Source organism: Schistocerca cancellata, chromosome 9 (genome assembly GCF_023864275.1).
Source record: "Schistocerca cancellata isolate TAMUIC-IGC-003103 chromosome 9, iqSchCanc2.1, whole genome shotgun sequence".
Taxonomy (NCBI): domain Eukaryota; kingdom Metazoa; phylum Arthropoda; class Insecta; order Orthoptera; family Acrididae; genus Schistocerca; species Schistocerca cancellata.
In genome coordinates, this window is record NC_064634.1 from 335,145,259 (window position 1) to 335,159,573 (window position 14,315).

Here is a 14,315-nt window from a genome sequence, read left to right on the forward strand (position 1 = left end):
GTTAGCTTCTAGTATATGCCAATTTTTATGCCTGGTTTAATTTTTAGTAATTATGGGGCCCAAAAAGTTTACGCTTTACTGTCTTGTGAGCTCCACTGTGAAGTTAATTATTCAAGGGTGCATGGCACTTATCTTCCTAAGCACTTCCTGTATTTTATTGGTGTTCTGTATAAAATACAATGTTCTCCACATATCTTCCATAATAGAATAGTTTCTCTCCTATATCCTTATTTGCTTAACGGATCTTATTCTGTAGATCATGCATAAAAATTCTGATATTTCTGGATATTCTATTGCTCTTAGTTAATTGTAATCCATCTATCTGTTGATACACATGATTTTAAAAGAAAGCACTTATTTCTAAAGTTCTATAAAGTGAAGTGCAGCACATTCACAGCAGCATGTTAAAACTTAAATTCAGTGGCTATTGTGACTCTCTGATTATGTAAAGCTGATTTTAGTACATCCTGTTACAGTTAGTTAAACTCTGCATATACTTTTGCTACATATTTAAATAATGTTGTATCATTTTATTTATGGCATTTGAAGTTCTAAGGGCTCTCAAGTAAATGAAAGTACATTAAGCAATCCTAACAGTGTAATTTATAAAACTTCTTAGTGATCACTGACTCATTCAAGAAATTTGTCTTTAATAATAGTGTATTTTCATATCAATAGCTATATTGTACATTAGTCAAAAGTGCCAGATCTTAATATACAGTATAGTTGAAACTTCCTGGCAGATTAAAACAACTGTGTGCCCGACCAAGACTCGAACTCGGGACCTTTGCCTTTCGCGGGCAAGTGCTCTACCAACTGAGCTACGAAAGCACGACTCACGCCCGGTACTCACAGCTTTACTTCTGCCAGTACCTAGTCTCCTACCTGTGGCTAAGCCATGTCTCCGCAATATCCTTTCTTTCAGGAGTGCTAGTTCTGCAAGGTTCGCAGGAGAGCTTCTGTAAAGTTTGGAAGGTAGGAGACAAGGTACTGGCAGAAGTAAAGCTGTGAGTACCGGGCGTGAGTCGTGCTTCGGTAGCTCAGTTGGTAGAGCACTTGCCCGCGAAAGGCAAAGGTCCCGAGTTTGAGTCTCGGCCGGGCACACAGTTTTAATCTGCCAGGAAGTTTCATATCAGCCCACACTCTGCTGCAGAGTGAAAATCTCCTTCTATAGTATAGTTGTTAACACGATACGTTGCACCTGGGTACTGAATCTCCGCTTATGCTTAGCAACATGTAAGAGTTCCTGTGCAGCATAGAGATCACATCTGAGTTAACTGTGTCTTTGGCTTGTGGCTGATTTTCCTATCAAGATCAGACAAGCTTAGAGATTGAATATGTTGTTTATTGTTAGTTCCAGCATTAGACATGTGATGGAGCCCCTCAAGGAAAAGGCAGGCAGGTTGTGAAATGAGGCCAGAGTGCACTTGGTATTTGTGCCTGTAAGTCTTACTAGATTTGGAAAACACTCTTCTGGTAGCAGTTAAATGCTCTGGGAGCAGATAATAGCTCATGTAGGAACAAATGACTCCTGTCACGTATGTTCTGAGGGCATCCTCGTTTCCTTTAGATGGCTGGCTGAACTTGTGGAGATAACCTTATGTGCAGGGTGGAAACTCTGCTCACTATTTGCAGCATTGTACCAGGAGTCTATTGTGGTTATCTGCATTGGAGCTGGCGGGAAGGCCTTAACCGGATTCTGTGAGCCTTTCAGATGTGATTTTGTTGATCCAGTCTGAGTGTGTGTTTTGCTCATATGAAGCCCAATAGTTATTTTTCCCACACACCATTCACGAACAGAACAGAGAAAGAGAGTTATATTGGTACTAAAAGTGTTATCTGCCAAATACCATAAGGTGGCTTGTATATGTAGAAATGGACCTTAAACCTGCAAGGCTCTCTGTGGGGAGGAGATGGTTTCAGTGTCAATTCAGCAAGATACTTGGAGAAAAATTGCTAAAGGCGAGGGTAGTTTATCAGTCCGGCAGCTCGCATGAAGATGTTCGTGTTTAGATAAAATATTGTGTGTAGCAGGAGATGACGATCAGCTGCACTCTGAAAACAACATATAGATTATTCACTACATTGCAAAATTTAAACGTTCACAATCCACAAGAGGGTGTTAGTGTCATTGTGAAAACTGTTGTGTTGTTTTTGAGTAATAAGTAGCACCAGTATGAGAAACGATATTGCTGTCCAGCAATATGTGTGATCTTAAGATTACCTTGTGGAGTCAGGAAGCACTAAACAGAAGTTGTCCCATTCGTTATACTTATTGGGCATTCTGGCGTGCGTGCGTGCGTGCGTGTGTGTGTGTGTGTGTGTGTGTGTGTGTGTGTGTGTGTGTGTGTACACGCAGGCTGAAGGAGGCTTTGGCAAAAAGCTCAATGTATGACAGTCTGTTGTGCCTGTCTGCAACTTAACATTGTCATCTTTACAGTAAGTAGCAATGTATCCTTCTCGTAATATTGTTGTTTCCAATTATTTGATCAGACAAATGCCTTTTGTATTGCCCACACAGTGGTTCTTGATGCCAAATGTGACACATTCTAAAGTGATGATAGCACCCTCATGAACAGGTTTGCTTGACACTTTGGGGTGCGGGGACTATCTGCGTGTGAATGTGATGCATGGAGACAGTAAGCCTTATCAGTCAGTAAGTTAAGGTTTTAGTCCATTGTTATATCCACAAATGAATTTCGCTTGCAGTAGTGTGCATGGGTGTCCATCATGAGCTATGCTTATTGACTAAATGTTAAAATTGTTGTGGTGATGGTCTTCCTATCTTTGGCAGAACGTGTATTTGAGTTCATGCTGAAACTTTTGTTTATGAAGAAGTAGACATTGTATAACTCAGTCGTGCACAGATCTCCATTTTTATGTTCCTGTTAAAGAATGGTCAAGGACAGTATTGCTGGTCAATGATTTGTATCACGGGAGTTGTCAATTATCTGCATGGTGGTAGCTTCTTGACCACGCAGGGATTGTACTGTTTGTGCCTGAGCTAAAAACTTGTCATGTATGCCAAGGAGTACATGCCTGTTATGACTATTGCCTGGGGGACTCCGAGTAACGAATTACTGACCAGGTAGCCATTGCTGAGGCTGAGTGGTGCCCATGGGGAGAGCCCCCATTTGGAGTGAGTGATGGCAGATGAGCTGCAAATGAAGTGGGTGAAGTTATCTACGGCCAGTGGCCATATGGCCTCGGTACACTTTGTGGAAAGAAAATCTCTTCTTCTTCTTCTTCTTCTTCTTTTTTTTTTTTTTCTTTTTTTTTTTTTTTTTTTAATGCAGAGGTATGCACTAAAATGTTTCCTTCCCAGGCTATGCTGTGGGAGGAATGTAGAGCTAAGTGGCAGGTGGAGAAATACTCCCCACAATACTTGGTTTGCACAACTCGGACTGATGGTGATTCCATCTGGGCAACAAAGCCCTTTTTCCTTGTAGAGGACTTAGAAGACAAGTTTGGGGAAGTGGCAGCCATCTCTAAAATGAAAAGTGGATCACTTTTGATCAAAACAAAATCCCCTGCCCAGTCACGGGCACTGGGCCCTTGTAACAAATTGACATGCTGGTGACTGTCACTTCCTCTAATAGTCTAAATATGGTTCAGGCCATAATTTTTCACCAAGACTTGTCCTTGCAATCAGATGACGAACTATGCGCCAACTTGGAGTGACGAGATATGTTCATCTTGTACGTAGGAAGCCAAAGGACAGAGGGTTGCTACCGGTGCCTTAATCTTCTCCTCTGAAGGTGACTCATTGCCTGAAAAGGTCAAGGTGATGGTATACCTATGCAATGTGAAACCATGTATGTGTATCTCCTCCTACTCCATGCAGTGTAATTCTGGCATGTGTTTGCATTGCAACGTTAGCCCAATCTGTAGAGATTGTGAGTAACCCTGAATAAATAAGTCTATCAAGAGGCCAAGAAGTAGTATGGGCGTTTGCACCCAACATGTGTAACTGTGTCCTGTGCTGCAGCTAAGACAACATTGTCCCCTTTGACAACTGTACTCCCGCCCATTACACCTCCTAGAGTGGGCCCTCAGAGCTGCTTGACCAAGTCTCACCCCCTCCCCTCCCCACCCCTCTCCTCCCCTCCCCTCCCCCCCTCCTGACATTTGAGGGCTCTCCTCATGCTGCTTACTCCTCAGCTATTTTTTGGATCATTGGCTTCCCACCTACTGGGAACATAGATTCCCACCTCCCAGCCGGAGACAAATCGCCTTCCTCCAGAATGTGTCCTGAGAAACCCCGTCCTTGCGAGAGAATCGCAAGGACGGGGTTTCTCAGGATACATTCTCTCAAGGCTTCTGACAGTCTGCAAGCAGATACCAGCCAGTAGCTGAAGGATCCATAGGCTGCTGGTTGCAGGATTTCAGTCGTCATTACCTGAAACTTATTCAGAGAAGCTCTCGCAATCATTTAAATTCTCTCTAAGGAGGGGAAAGATAAGGTCCTCCAAGAAGGAGATTCCCATACTGCCTTAACCACTCAGCCGGTGGCCTCGCAGTACATGGACACACTTGTTTTCCAATGGAATTGTAGCGTTTTTATTATTATTATTATTATTATTATTATTATTTGTTTACCACCTGGCTGAGCTACAACAGCCTTTAAGCACTTTGTCTTCTGTATTGCCTTTTAGAACACGGTTTTCAGCAATGCGGATGCTGGCCTTTTGTGGATACTGGAATATTTAAGAATCGTGCTACAAATGACAGGGTGTCAGGTGGAGTTTGCACATGTGTTCTGGACACATTATATAGTGAACTTGTGCTTCTTGATACACTTTCGGAGGCTTTGGCTGTTCAGGGAAGATCATTGCAAGATTCAGGTAGGATCATTGCAAGATATTATCTTCTGTAATGTTTACTTACCTCCTGATGGTGAAGTGAGAGAACATTTTGTTTGTCAGTTTCTCAGCTCTCTCCACCTTTCCTGATCTTGGTTGATTTCAATGCCCGTAACCATGATTACAGATCAGTTGATACCTCAAACTTACTGGCACATCTTGACCTTTGCTGGTGTCCCCACACGTCATTGTAATTCACAGTACTTTCTTGGCCATTGATGATCTTTCCATCTGCAGTCCTTGTCTTCTCCCATCCATCTACTGTCCTCAATGACCTGTGTGGTATTGACCACTTCCCTATCTTCCTCTGTCTCCCTCAGCGCCCCTGTGCTGGGCACATGTCCAAATGGGGCTCTCAACAGTGTTGACTGGAGTGCTTTCATCTCCGTCGCCCATGGCTCTCCGCTGCACAGAGATATCGATGAGGCAGTCCAGAGTACAACTACAGCCATTCTTTTGGCAGTTGATTTAGCGCTCCCGTATTTGTAATTCTGGCCCTGACAGAAGACAGTACCTTGGTGGTCTCAGAAATTGTAAAGGCTAGCAGAGATCGTAGGCGGGTTTGCCAATGCCATAAGTGGCACCCATTGATGGAGCATCTCATTGTCTTTAAGCAGTTCCATGTGTGGGTCCGCCACCTAATAAAATAACAGAAGAGAGAATGCCGAGAACGATAGGTTTCAGCTCTCGGACGACATACCTCTCCTTTGCAGGTCTGAGCAAAGATCAGACGTCTCTACAGATACAACACTTGGAGCTATACCTGGTATTACGTTGAATGGCGCTGTCTGCACTGACCCAGATGCCATCACTAACGACTTTGCTCTGTGTTATGCTCAAGTCTCAGCATTTGAGAACTATCAACCAGCTGTTCGTGTTCTGACACAGTGGGTAGAAAAAAGAAATTATCTTTTACTACAACCCACATGCAGCCGTACAATGCGCCACTCAGCGAGTGGGAATTTGTCAATGACCTAGCCCACTGCCCATATACATCCCCAGGGCCAGACCACACATCCATAACCAGATAATAAAGCACCTACTGGTGGACTGTCAGCCTCATACCCTTGCCGTCTTTAACCACACATGGAGCAAGGAAGAGATTGCAATGTATGGCAAATAGAAAGCATCATTGCCCCAGTACTGAAACTGGGTAAACACCCTCTAGACATGGACAGTTATTGTCCAATTAGTCTCACCAATGTTCTCTGTAAGTTGATTGAAGGCATCATGGGCTGCCGGCTGTGTTGGCTCCTTGAGTCTTGGGATCTTCTGGCTCCAGCCCAGGATGGTTTTTGCCAAGGCTTTTCCACTACTCATAATCCAGTTTACCTGGAGTCTTCCATCCAAAGAGCTTTTGTCCATCAAGACCTTATAACCGCCTTCAACCTACAAAAGGCTTAAGACACCCCATGCTGACAACACATCCTCGCTACTTTACACAAGTGGGGTCTCCCGGGCCCGCTCACAGTTTGTAAGAACAACTTCTTGTCACACCATATTTTCCAGGTTCAGTTTGGTGCTTCCCACAGCAACCCCATATCCAAGAAAAGGGGTCCCGCAGGGCTCTGTACTGAGTGAGTGTCCCTGTCTTTCTAGGAGCCATTGATGGTCTAGCATCAGCTGTAGGGTCCTCAGTATCACCCTCTTTGTATGCTGACAACTTTTGGTTGTACTATTCCTTCTCTTATATTGTGGATATTGCCGAATGTTGACTGCAAGGTGCCATACAAAAGGTACAGACATGGGCCCTCGACCATGGCTTTCGACTTTCAGCCGCCAGCACACGCAGCGTGCATTTCTGTCTGTTCACTCACAACCAGAACTTTACCTCGAAGACAGCTGCTCAGTGGGGTGGAGACTTACTGCTTTTTAGGGCCGCACTTCAATGCTTGTTTGACGTAGATTCCACAACTTCACCAGCTTAAGCGAAAGCGCTGGATGCACCTTAAAGCACTTCACTTCTTGGGTAACACTAGCTGCGGTGCAGATTGCATTACTGTTCAGCAACTTTACAGAGCCCTGATACAGATGTGTTTTGATTATGCGAGTCCGGCATATGATTCGGCATCACTGTCAGCATTCTGGATACTGGATCTGATGCATCACGGCGGGGTTAGACTTGCAGTAGGAGTCTTTTGAACTAGCCCTGTGAACAACATACTTGTGGAGGCTGGGGTCCCCCTATTGCGGATCAGATACCAAAAACAGCTTTTTAATTAAGCATCACATGTTCACAGCTCCTTTTAGCATCCAGACTACCATCTCCTCTTCCCAAGCAAGGAAATTAATCTCCCACAACAACGGTCCAGGTCAGGGATTGTGACCATAATCTGCATCCAATCCCTCATCTCTGAACTCCAGCTGTTTTCTCCACCGCCGCTCCTCCAGACCCACCTGATGTAAACCTCTGTGGTACATCCCTTGGCCACAGCTTTGTCTTGACCTATCACAAGATCCAAAAGACTCAGTTCATTTTGAGACCCTCCGTCAATAATTTTTATCCATCCTTGGCATATCCTGGGGTTCGGCAATGGTTTATACTGATGGTTTGATGGTTGCTGGTCACGTAGGCTTTGCTTGTACTCATGTGAGGTATAATGAATTGTACTCATTGCCAGATTGCTGTAGTGTTTTCATTGCGGAGTTGGTAGCCATCTCTCGTGATTTAACTATACATGTCCTGCACCAATGAGTCCCTTCTAATCTGCAGCGACTCCTTGAGCAGTTTGCAAGATCTCAACCAATGTTACCCTCACTATCCGTTTGTCATGGCTACCCAAGATTCCCTGTATGCCCTTGAACAATGTAAATGCTCAGTGACCTTCATCTGGTCCCCGGGCCTTGTTGGGACTATGGGGAATGAAAACGGTGATAGATAAGCCAAACTGGCTACCAGTAAGCAGACACTTGAGATAGGTATTGTGGAAACACACCTCCTATCTGTGAGATTCTCCATGCAAGCCCCTCACAAGGACTCTAGAACTCTTACCCTGCTGAGAGTGCTATGTTTCTTCCCTGGAGACGTATGCCTTTCCATCGCAGATTTTGTCAAAGCTTCATAGCCTACTGGGCTGCCAGCGACAGTCGAGTGTCCAGGGTCTGAACCTCCAAGGTGCTCTGTGCACTGATCCGTTGGTCCTCGCGGACCACCTCGTGACACACTAAGAGACGGCGATCGTCATCCCTTTTTTTTTCCCTACTACATTTCTCCAGCAGAATCGCAGTGTTGAACAGACCCCTCTGTTTCATCCCACAACACGTTGAGCCCTGTAATGCACCCTTCGCTGAATGGGAATTGGTACAGGCTCTTGGCTCTTCATGAGAGACAGCCCCAGGGTCAGATTCTGTCCACAACCGGATGATCCAACACTTGGAAGTTTCCCAGAGGCAGCTGCTCCTTAAGGTCTTCAACCACATTTGGCTCACGGGTGCTTTTGTCACAGTGGTGAGACAGCATAGTTATCCCCGTTCTTTAGCCTGGGAAAAACCCAATGTCTCTTGACAGCTAACGCCCAATTAGTCTTATGAATTTACTTTGTAAAATGCTCGAAAGGATTGTCAATTTCAGATTATGTTGGGTACTCGAATCTGGGAGCCTTTTGGTCCCGTATCACTGTGGGTTCTGGGCAGGGCGATCTCCAACTGGAGACTGGGCGATCTGATTGGACTCAGCCATCCAAAAGGCTTTCTCACCACCGGCACCTTGTCGCAGTCTTCTTTGACCTACATAAGGCGTATGACATGGCTTGATGCCATCACATTTTAATTACCCTAAATGACTGGGGCTACCGTAGTCCCCTTCAGATTTTTATCTGTGAGTTTTTATCTTACTGGCTCTTCTGGGTTCGAGTTGGCACTTCTCAGCAGCCCTCAGATTCAGGAGAATGGTATCCCACAGGGTTCTGTTCCAAGTGTCACACTTTTCCTCATTGCCATCAATGGGCTTGCAACCTCTGTTGAGCCTCTGGTTATCTCGGCGTTGTACGTCAGTGATTTTTGTGTGTGATGCAACTCCCACCCTGTAGCATCTGCTGATCGCCAGCTCCAACGCACCATCCAACGGGCCTCTGCATGGGCCACCACCCATGGCTTACAGTTTTCTCGCTTCAGAATGCAGCTTTTGCATTTTTGTCATCGACCCACAGTACACCATGATCCAGAACTTTATTTAGGCAACCAGCTGCTCGGTGTTGTAGCACAGTCCTGTTTCTTGGGCCCTATTTTTGATTACAAGCTAACGTGACTGCCCCACATTTGCCACCTGACTACATGTATGTGGAAGCTTAATGCTCTCTGCCTCCCGGTCCACACATTTTGGGTTTGCAGACCGTTCCACTTTTCTCCATCTTTACCATGCTCTGGTCTTGTCCAGACTAGATTATGGTAGTCAGATTTATGACTCAGCAACTCCTTCCACTTTGAAACTTCTTGATCCTGGCCATCATTGTAGGGTACGTCCGGCTACTGGTGGCTTTCGCACTAGTCCTGTTGATAGTCTCCTCACAGAAGCGGGGATTCCCCCTCTACACATCTGACGGAGCCAACTCTTTGTCTTGCGCAATCGCTATTTGCCAATTCCCTGATCATCCTGTACACCCTGTGCTCTTTGCCAATGAGGGATGTCTCGCTTGTAACACCCGCCCACAGTTGGGATTCCCGGATGGCATGCGTCTCACTTCCCTCTGTCAGGATCTCCATCTCCACTCACTGGACTGCACCCTGTGTCTTTCCTCTCATACACCCCCTTGGATGGTGCCTAGACCACAGATTAGGACTGATCTATTCCAGGGTCCTAAGGTCTCTGTCACTCCTATGGTTTTCCGGTGTCTTGTTTGTGCCGTTCTTGCAGAGTTCCAGGGTGCCACCATCTTTTACACTGGTGGTTCTATTGGTAACGTGGGATACACTTTCATGTCTCCTACTTGCTTCGAGCACCATTTATTGCTGGAATCATGTAGTGTGTTCACAGCAGGGCTTGTAGCCATTGACAGGGCCCTCCTTTTTGTTTCTGAGGCCTCCCTCCACAACGTTTTAATTTGTTCAGAGTTCATGAGCAGCCTGCAGGCTATCGATCGATGCTACTCTCGTCGCCCTTTGGTCTCTGCTATCCATGACCTTCTCTCTGACCTTGAGCGTGCCGCCTGTTCCATCATCTTTCTCTGGGTCCCAAGTCATGTGTTGGCATCCTAGGGAATGACTTGGCCGACTGTCTGGCTTGAGAAGCAGATACTTAGCCCCCATTTCCTTTCACGATTCCAGCTGCGAACCTACGTCAAATCTCTCTTTGCCCAACACTGGAATGCCATATAGAGTGCTACTGCTCATTGTAATATACTCCACATAATCAAGGAGTCTACAGCAGTTTGGCGCTCTTCTTTCCACTCCTCTCGGAAGGAATCCACAGTTTTATGCCGTTTACGCATTGGTCATACCTGGCTCTCCCATTCTTTCCTCCTGCGTAACGACCCACCCCCACAATGTAGTTGTGGAGCCAGACTGATCCAATCTCACATATTGGTGGAATGTCCCCTTCTTTCAGCTCTTCTTGTTAAGTATAGTCTTCCCAATTCCTTAAATTTAATATTAGCAGACGATCCACGGATGGTTGAATTGGTTCTCAGGTTTCCTCCATGAAAGTGGTTTTTGTTTCCAGATATAAGGTTCTCCTTTAGTCTTGGAGCAGGGGTGGGTTGATTGTGGTTGGGACTTCTTTTACAGTCTTATCGGTCTGTGACCCCATGACTGCCCCCCCCCCCTTTTCCAGTTTTTATATTTGGTCTCACCTTTTATGCATTTACAGTGTGTGTTTAATGTTCATTATTTTATAATTTGACTCCCCTGACTGGATCCGTCCACTTTTAGCAGACCCTCTTTCGTCTGTAACTCGCTTTGGAATCACAGGACTGATGACATTGCTGTTTGGTCCCGTAAACCCCCCTCAATCAATCAGTCACAAGGACTTAAGTCCTTTGCCGGCTCAGCATTGGCCATACTTGGCTGACTCACGGTCATTTCCTTCATCACAAGGACCCACCTCATTGTTGTTATGGTTCTCATCTGATGGTGGTCCACATTTTTTCTGGACTGTACCCACCTAGCCACCCTGCAGCAGACTCTTAATCTCCATGACTCACTACCGCTGGGATTAGATGCTTGGTGGCTAACTTGGTTTTAGTTTCATTTGTGAAGGGGGCTTTTACCAGTCTCTGTCAAGGGGAGCCATTTAACCTTATTGGCTCATTGAGGGGTTGGCAGAACACTGTTGCCTCCTCTGCCCAGACCAGGCTGTGGTTGTCTGGGCTTGGTTGTCCAGCCTGGGCCTCACCCCACCTGCTCTTTCTCTTCCTCCCAGTCTCTCGCATAGTCTGTTTGACTAGTTCATCTTATGTCCATCTGTGCTTCTCTTGTACATGTTGTAATCTTTCCTAGGCAATTTCTGAGTGGGGTACTTCTGGTAAGGGATGGGGGATGTATGTCCCTTCATTGCATTCTGCTTTTGGGTGCTTGCAGCTGCTCCCTAGATAAGGCATCATGCCTGCCTTTCTTCCTATACCCCCTTTCTTCTTTTTTGTCCCTTACCTAACCTTTGTTGACCTTTGGTCGATATTGGGTTTTCTCCCCCTTGGGTTTCGTGCAGTAGGCCATCTCTCGTGTACAGTCAAGTGGACCTGTGCGTTTTTGGGAAAAAGGGACTGATGAACTAGTAGTTTGGTCCCTTTAATCATCCAGTCAACCAACCCAGGAATTTCATATGTCTAAAAATATGCAGAAAGAATCTTTGTAAGTTGACAACTCGATGAAGAGTATTAATTGGAGAATGTTATTTGGGAGAGATGGTAGAAGAAGAGTAGACTGTTAGAACTGTGATTAGGTAAGAACTCTGTATTTGTAGAGATAATAGTCAGCTGTAATTTGCCAGGTTGCACGTTAAATGGAGAAATCAATGTAAGATGTGTGAACAGTAGGAACAGTAAGAGGTGGTGGTATCATCTTTGTAACATTGTGAATCAATTGATATCTGAAATTTATTAAAATGTAAACTGTTTGTTTCTTGAATGCTAACTAATATTTCTGTCTTTCCCTCAGGTGAAGATTGTTGATATTGAAGGCAGTCTGAAGTCCGTTTACCCAGCCCGCAATGACCTGATGTTTGAGGGATCACAACAAATTGTAGTTGTGAGGAAGTAATTTATTTTGTCTTACGAATGCCATGTGAAGCAAACCAATTCAATACATTTCATCATTACTCCTTTAAAATAATGTCACACATCTGAGCAGGTAATTTGTGTAAGCTCTTTGCATCATCTTATACATTTGATAGAAGAAAGGAGGAATAACTGACATGTCACCAGGGACTGAGTAACACAGGGGTGTTTCAGAATATAGTCCACTAAAAGAATTATCCCACAACAGTGCATAATTTACTGGCAATTTACCGATGTACTATCAGGTACCTGCTACCAGTAGGACAGCAGAACTGTAAAAATTTGTTCTGTTAAGCCAGTTTTTCCATAAAATGCTTAATTGCATTTGTTCTATGGGATAGCTCCATACTTGCCATAGTTACTGAGTCCTTAAAGACATACTACTATATGTTGAAAAAAGAATGTAAAGTAATTTCTCCATGTTTGTATTCTAAAAAAATTAACCTACATGATATTGTATTCTTTCTCAACACTTGCACATCTACTGGATATGTGATGCCTATATAACTGTCGGCAAGATCGTAAAACTTTTATAATGTTTCAGCCACAGGAATTAATATGGGGCTGTAACCTGTTGCTTTTTGTTCCTCATTTGCTATGAATACTTGACATTGAAGTGATTGTGATTTGCTATATTGGGAGTAAACTATTTTTTTTAAAAAAATTTATGCGGCACGGGTGGATCAGTTTCACGACAGAGGTTTCCGACGATTTGCTTCCATGGTTGTAATAAGTATTATGTGGCTGTGACGTACAAATGGTATTGAAAATTGCCAAAAACCTGCAAGTTCTTGTTCTTGGAAGAAGAGGCAGAATCAATGTGGATTTTAAGTATTCATTTGGAGCACAGCACAAATAAAATACAATGTGTGCAGGAGCACTGTAAATACAAAAACCACTAGTGTTGTATACTGTGTATTTTTATTATGAATTGTATGTTAAAAGTGTAGCCATTTGCTCATTAATTCATGTAATGACATTGGTTTCACATTTCAGACTGATTTGTTTTTTAAAGTAAATTATATTTCAAATATATGTGTTTCATTTATAATTGTTACCTTTTGACTCCCAGAACAGAGTTTACATTCACACTTAAATTGGTGAAAAAAAAATAATAAACTGTAATGTCAAAGAAAGACAAGATTCTTTAAGCAGACCTGAAACTGCTGTATCCCCAACCACTCATTAGAGAGGGCTGGGGAATAAATAAATGTTCTAGGAAGAGATTACAGCAGGTTAAGTGCACTGTAATGGGGTTACAAAAATGCTATGCAGCATAACAAATGTGTCCTGTATTAAAATTTATCTTCATAATACCCAACAGAAATGGTGCAACTCTGTCTTCAGCATCCAAAAGATCTGAATTTCTTCTGAGGATAGACCAGTAGTTCCCAACTTATCCTAGACCTTTACCCTGAACAAGATGGAACATGAAGTATTACCATCTCTCTTGCTTTGATAGCAGTGAAAAAGAAATTGTATGTACATCTACATTTATACTCTGTAAACCACTGTAAAGAGTTTGGCAGAGGGTACATACCATTGTACCAGTTATTAGGGTTTCTTCCCGTTACATTCACCTATGGAGTGTGGGAAACGATTGTTTGAAAACCTCTGTGTGTGCGTTAATTATTCTAATCTTACCCTTGAAAATCCTATGTGAGCAGTATGTATGGGTTTGTAGTGTGTTCCAGAGTAATCATTTAAAGCCGGTTCTTGGAACTTGGTCAGTTAACTTTCTTGGGATAGTTTACATCTGTCTATCTTAGTTTTCTAGTTCAGTTCCTTCAGTATCTTTGTGACATTCTCACACAGATTACACAAACCTGTGACCATTTGTGCTGCCCTTCTGTGTATACATTCAGTTAGTACTATTTGGTACAGCTCCCCACACACTTGAACAATATTCTAGAATGGGTTGCACAAGAGATTTGTAAGCAATCTCCTTTGCACTTCCCAAAAATTCTACCAATTAATCGAAGTCTACCACCTGCTTTACCCGGAACTGAGCCTATGTGATCATTCCACTTCATATCCCTACAGAGTGTCACACTCGTATATTTGTAAGAGTTGGATGATTCCAACAGTGACTCATTGATATTGTAGTCATAGAATACTATGTTTCCTCATTTTGTGAAGTGCACAATTTTACATTTCTGAACTTTTAGAGAAGTTGCCAATAATCTTGCACCTCTTTGAAATCTTATCAAGATCTGACAATATTTATGCAGCTTTTTTCGATAGT

At 43.7% G+C, this 14,315-nt stretch overlaps 1 protein-coding gene across 1 annotated transcript in view; it reads left to right on the forward strand.

Moving 5' to 3' along the window:
* The window catches only part of LOC126100102 (leucine-rich repeat-containing protein 47-like), a 122,776-nt gene extending 109,675 nt beyond the window's left edge, over nt 1-13,101 (forward strand). Inside the window, exon 7 of the mRNA XM_049910617.1 lies at nt 11,952-13,101. Coding sequence (XP_049766574.1) covers nt 11,952-12,053 — 102 coding nt within the window. The 3' untranslated portion in view covers nt 12,054-13,101. The remainder of the gene's footprint in view (nt 1-11,951) is intronic.
* Nucleotides 13,102-14,315: the final 1,214 nt, after the last annotated feature.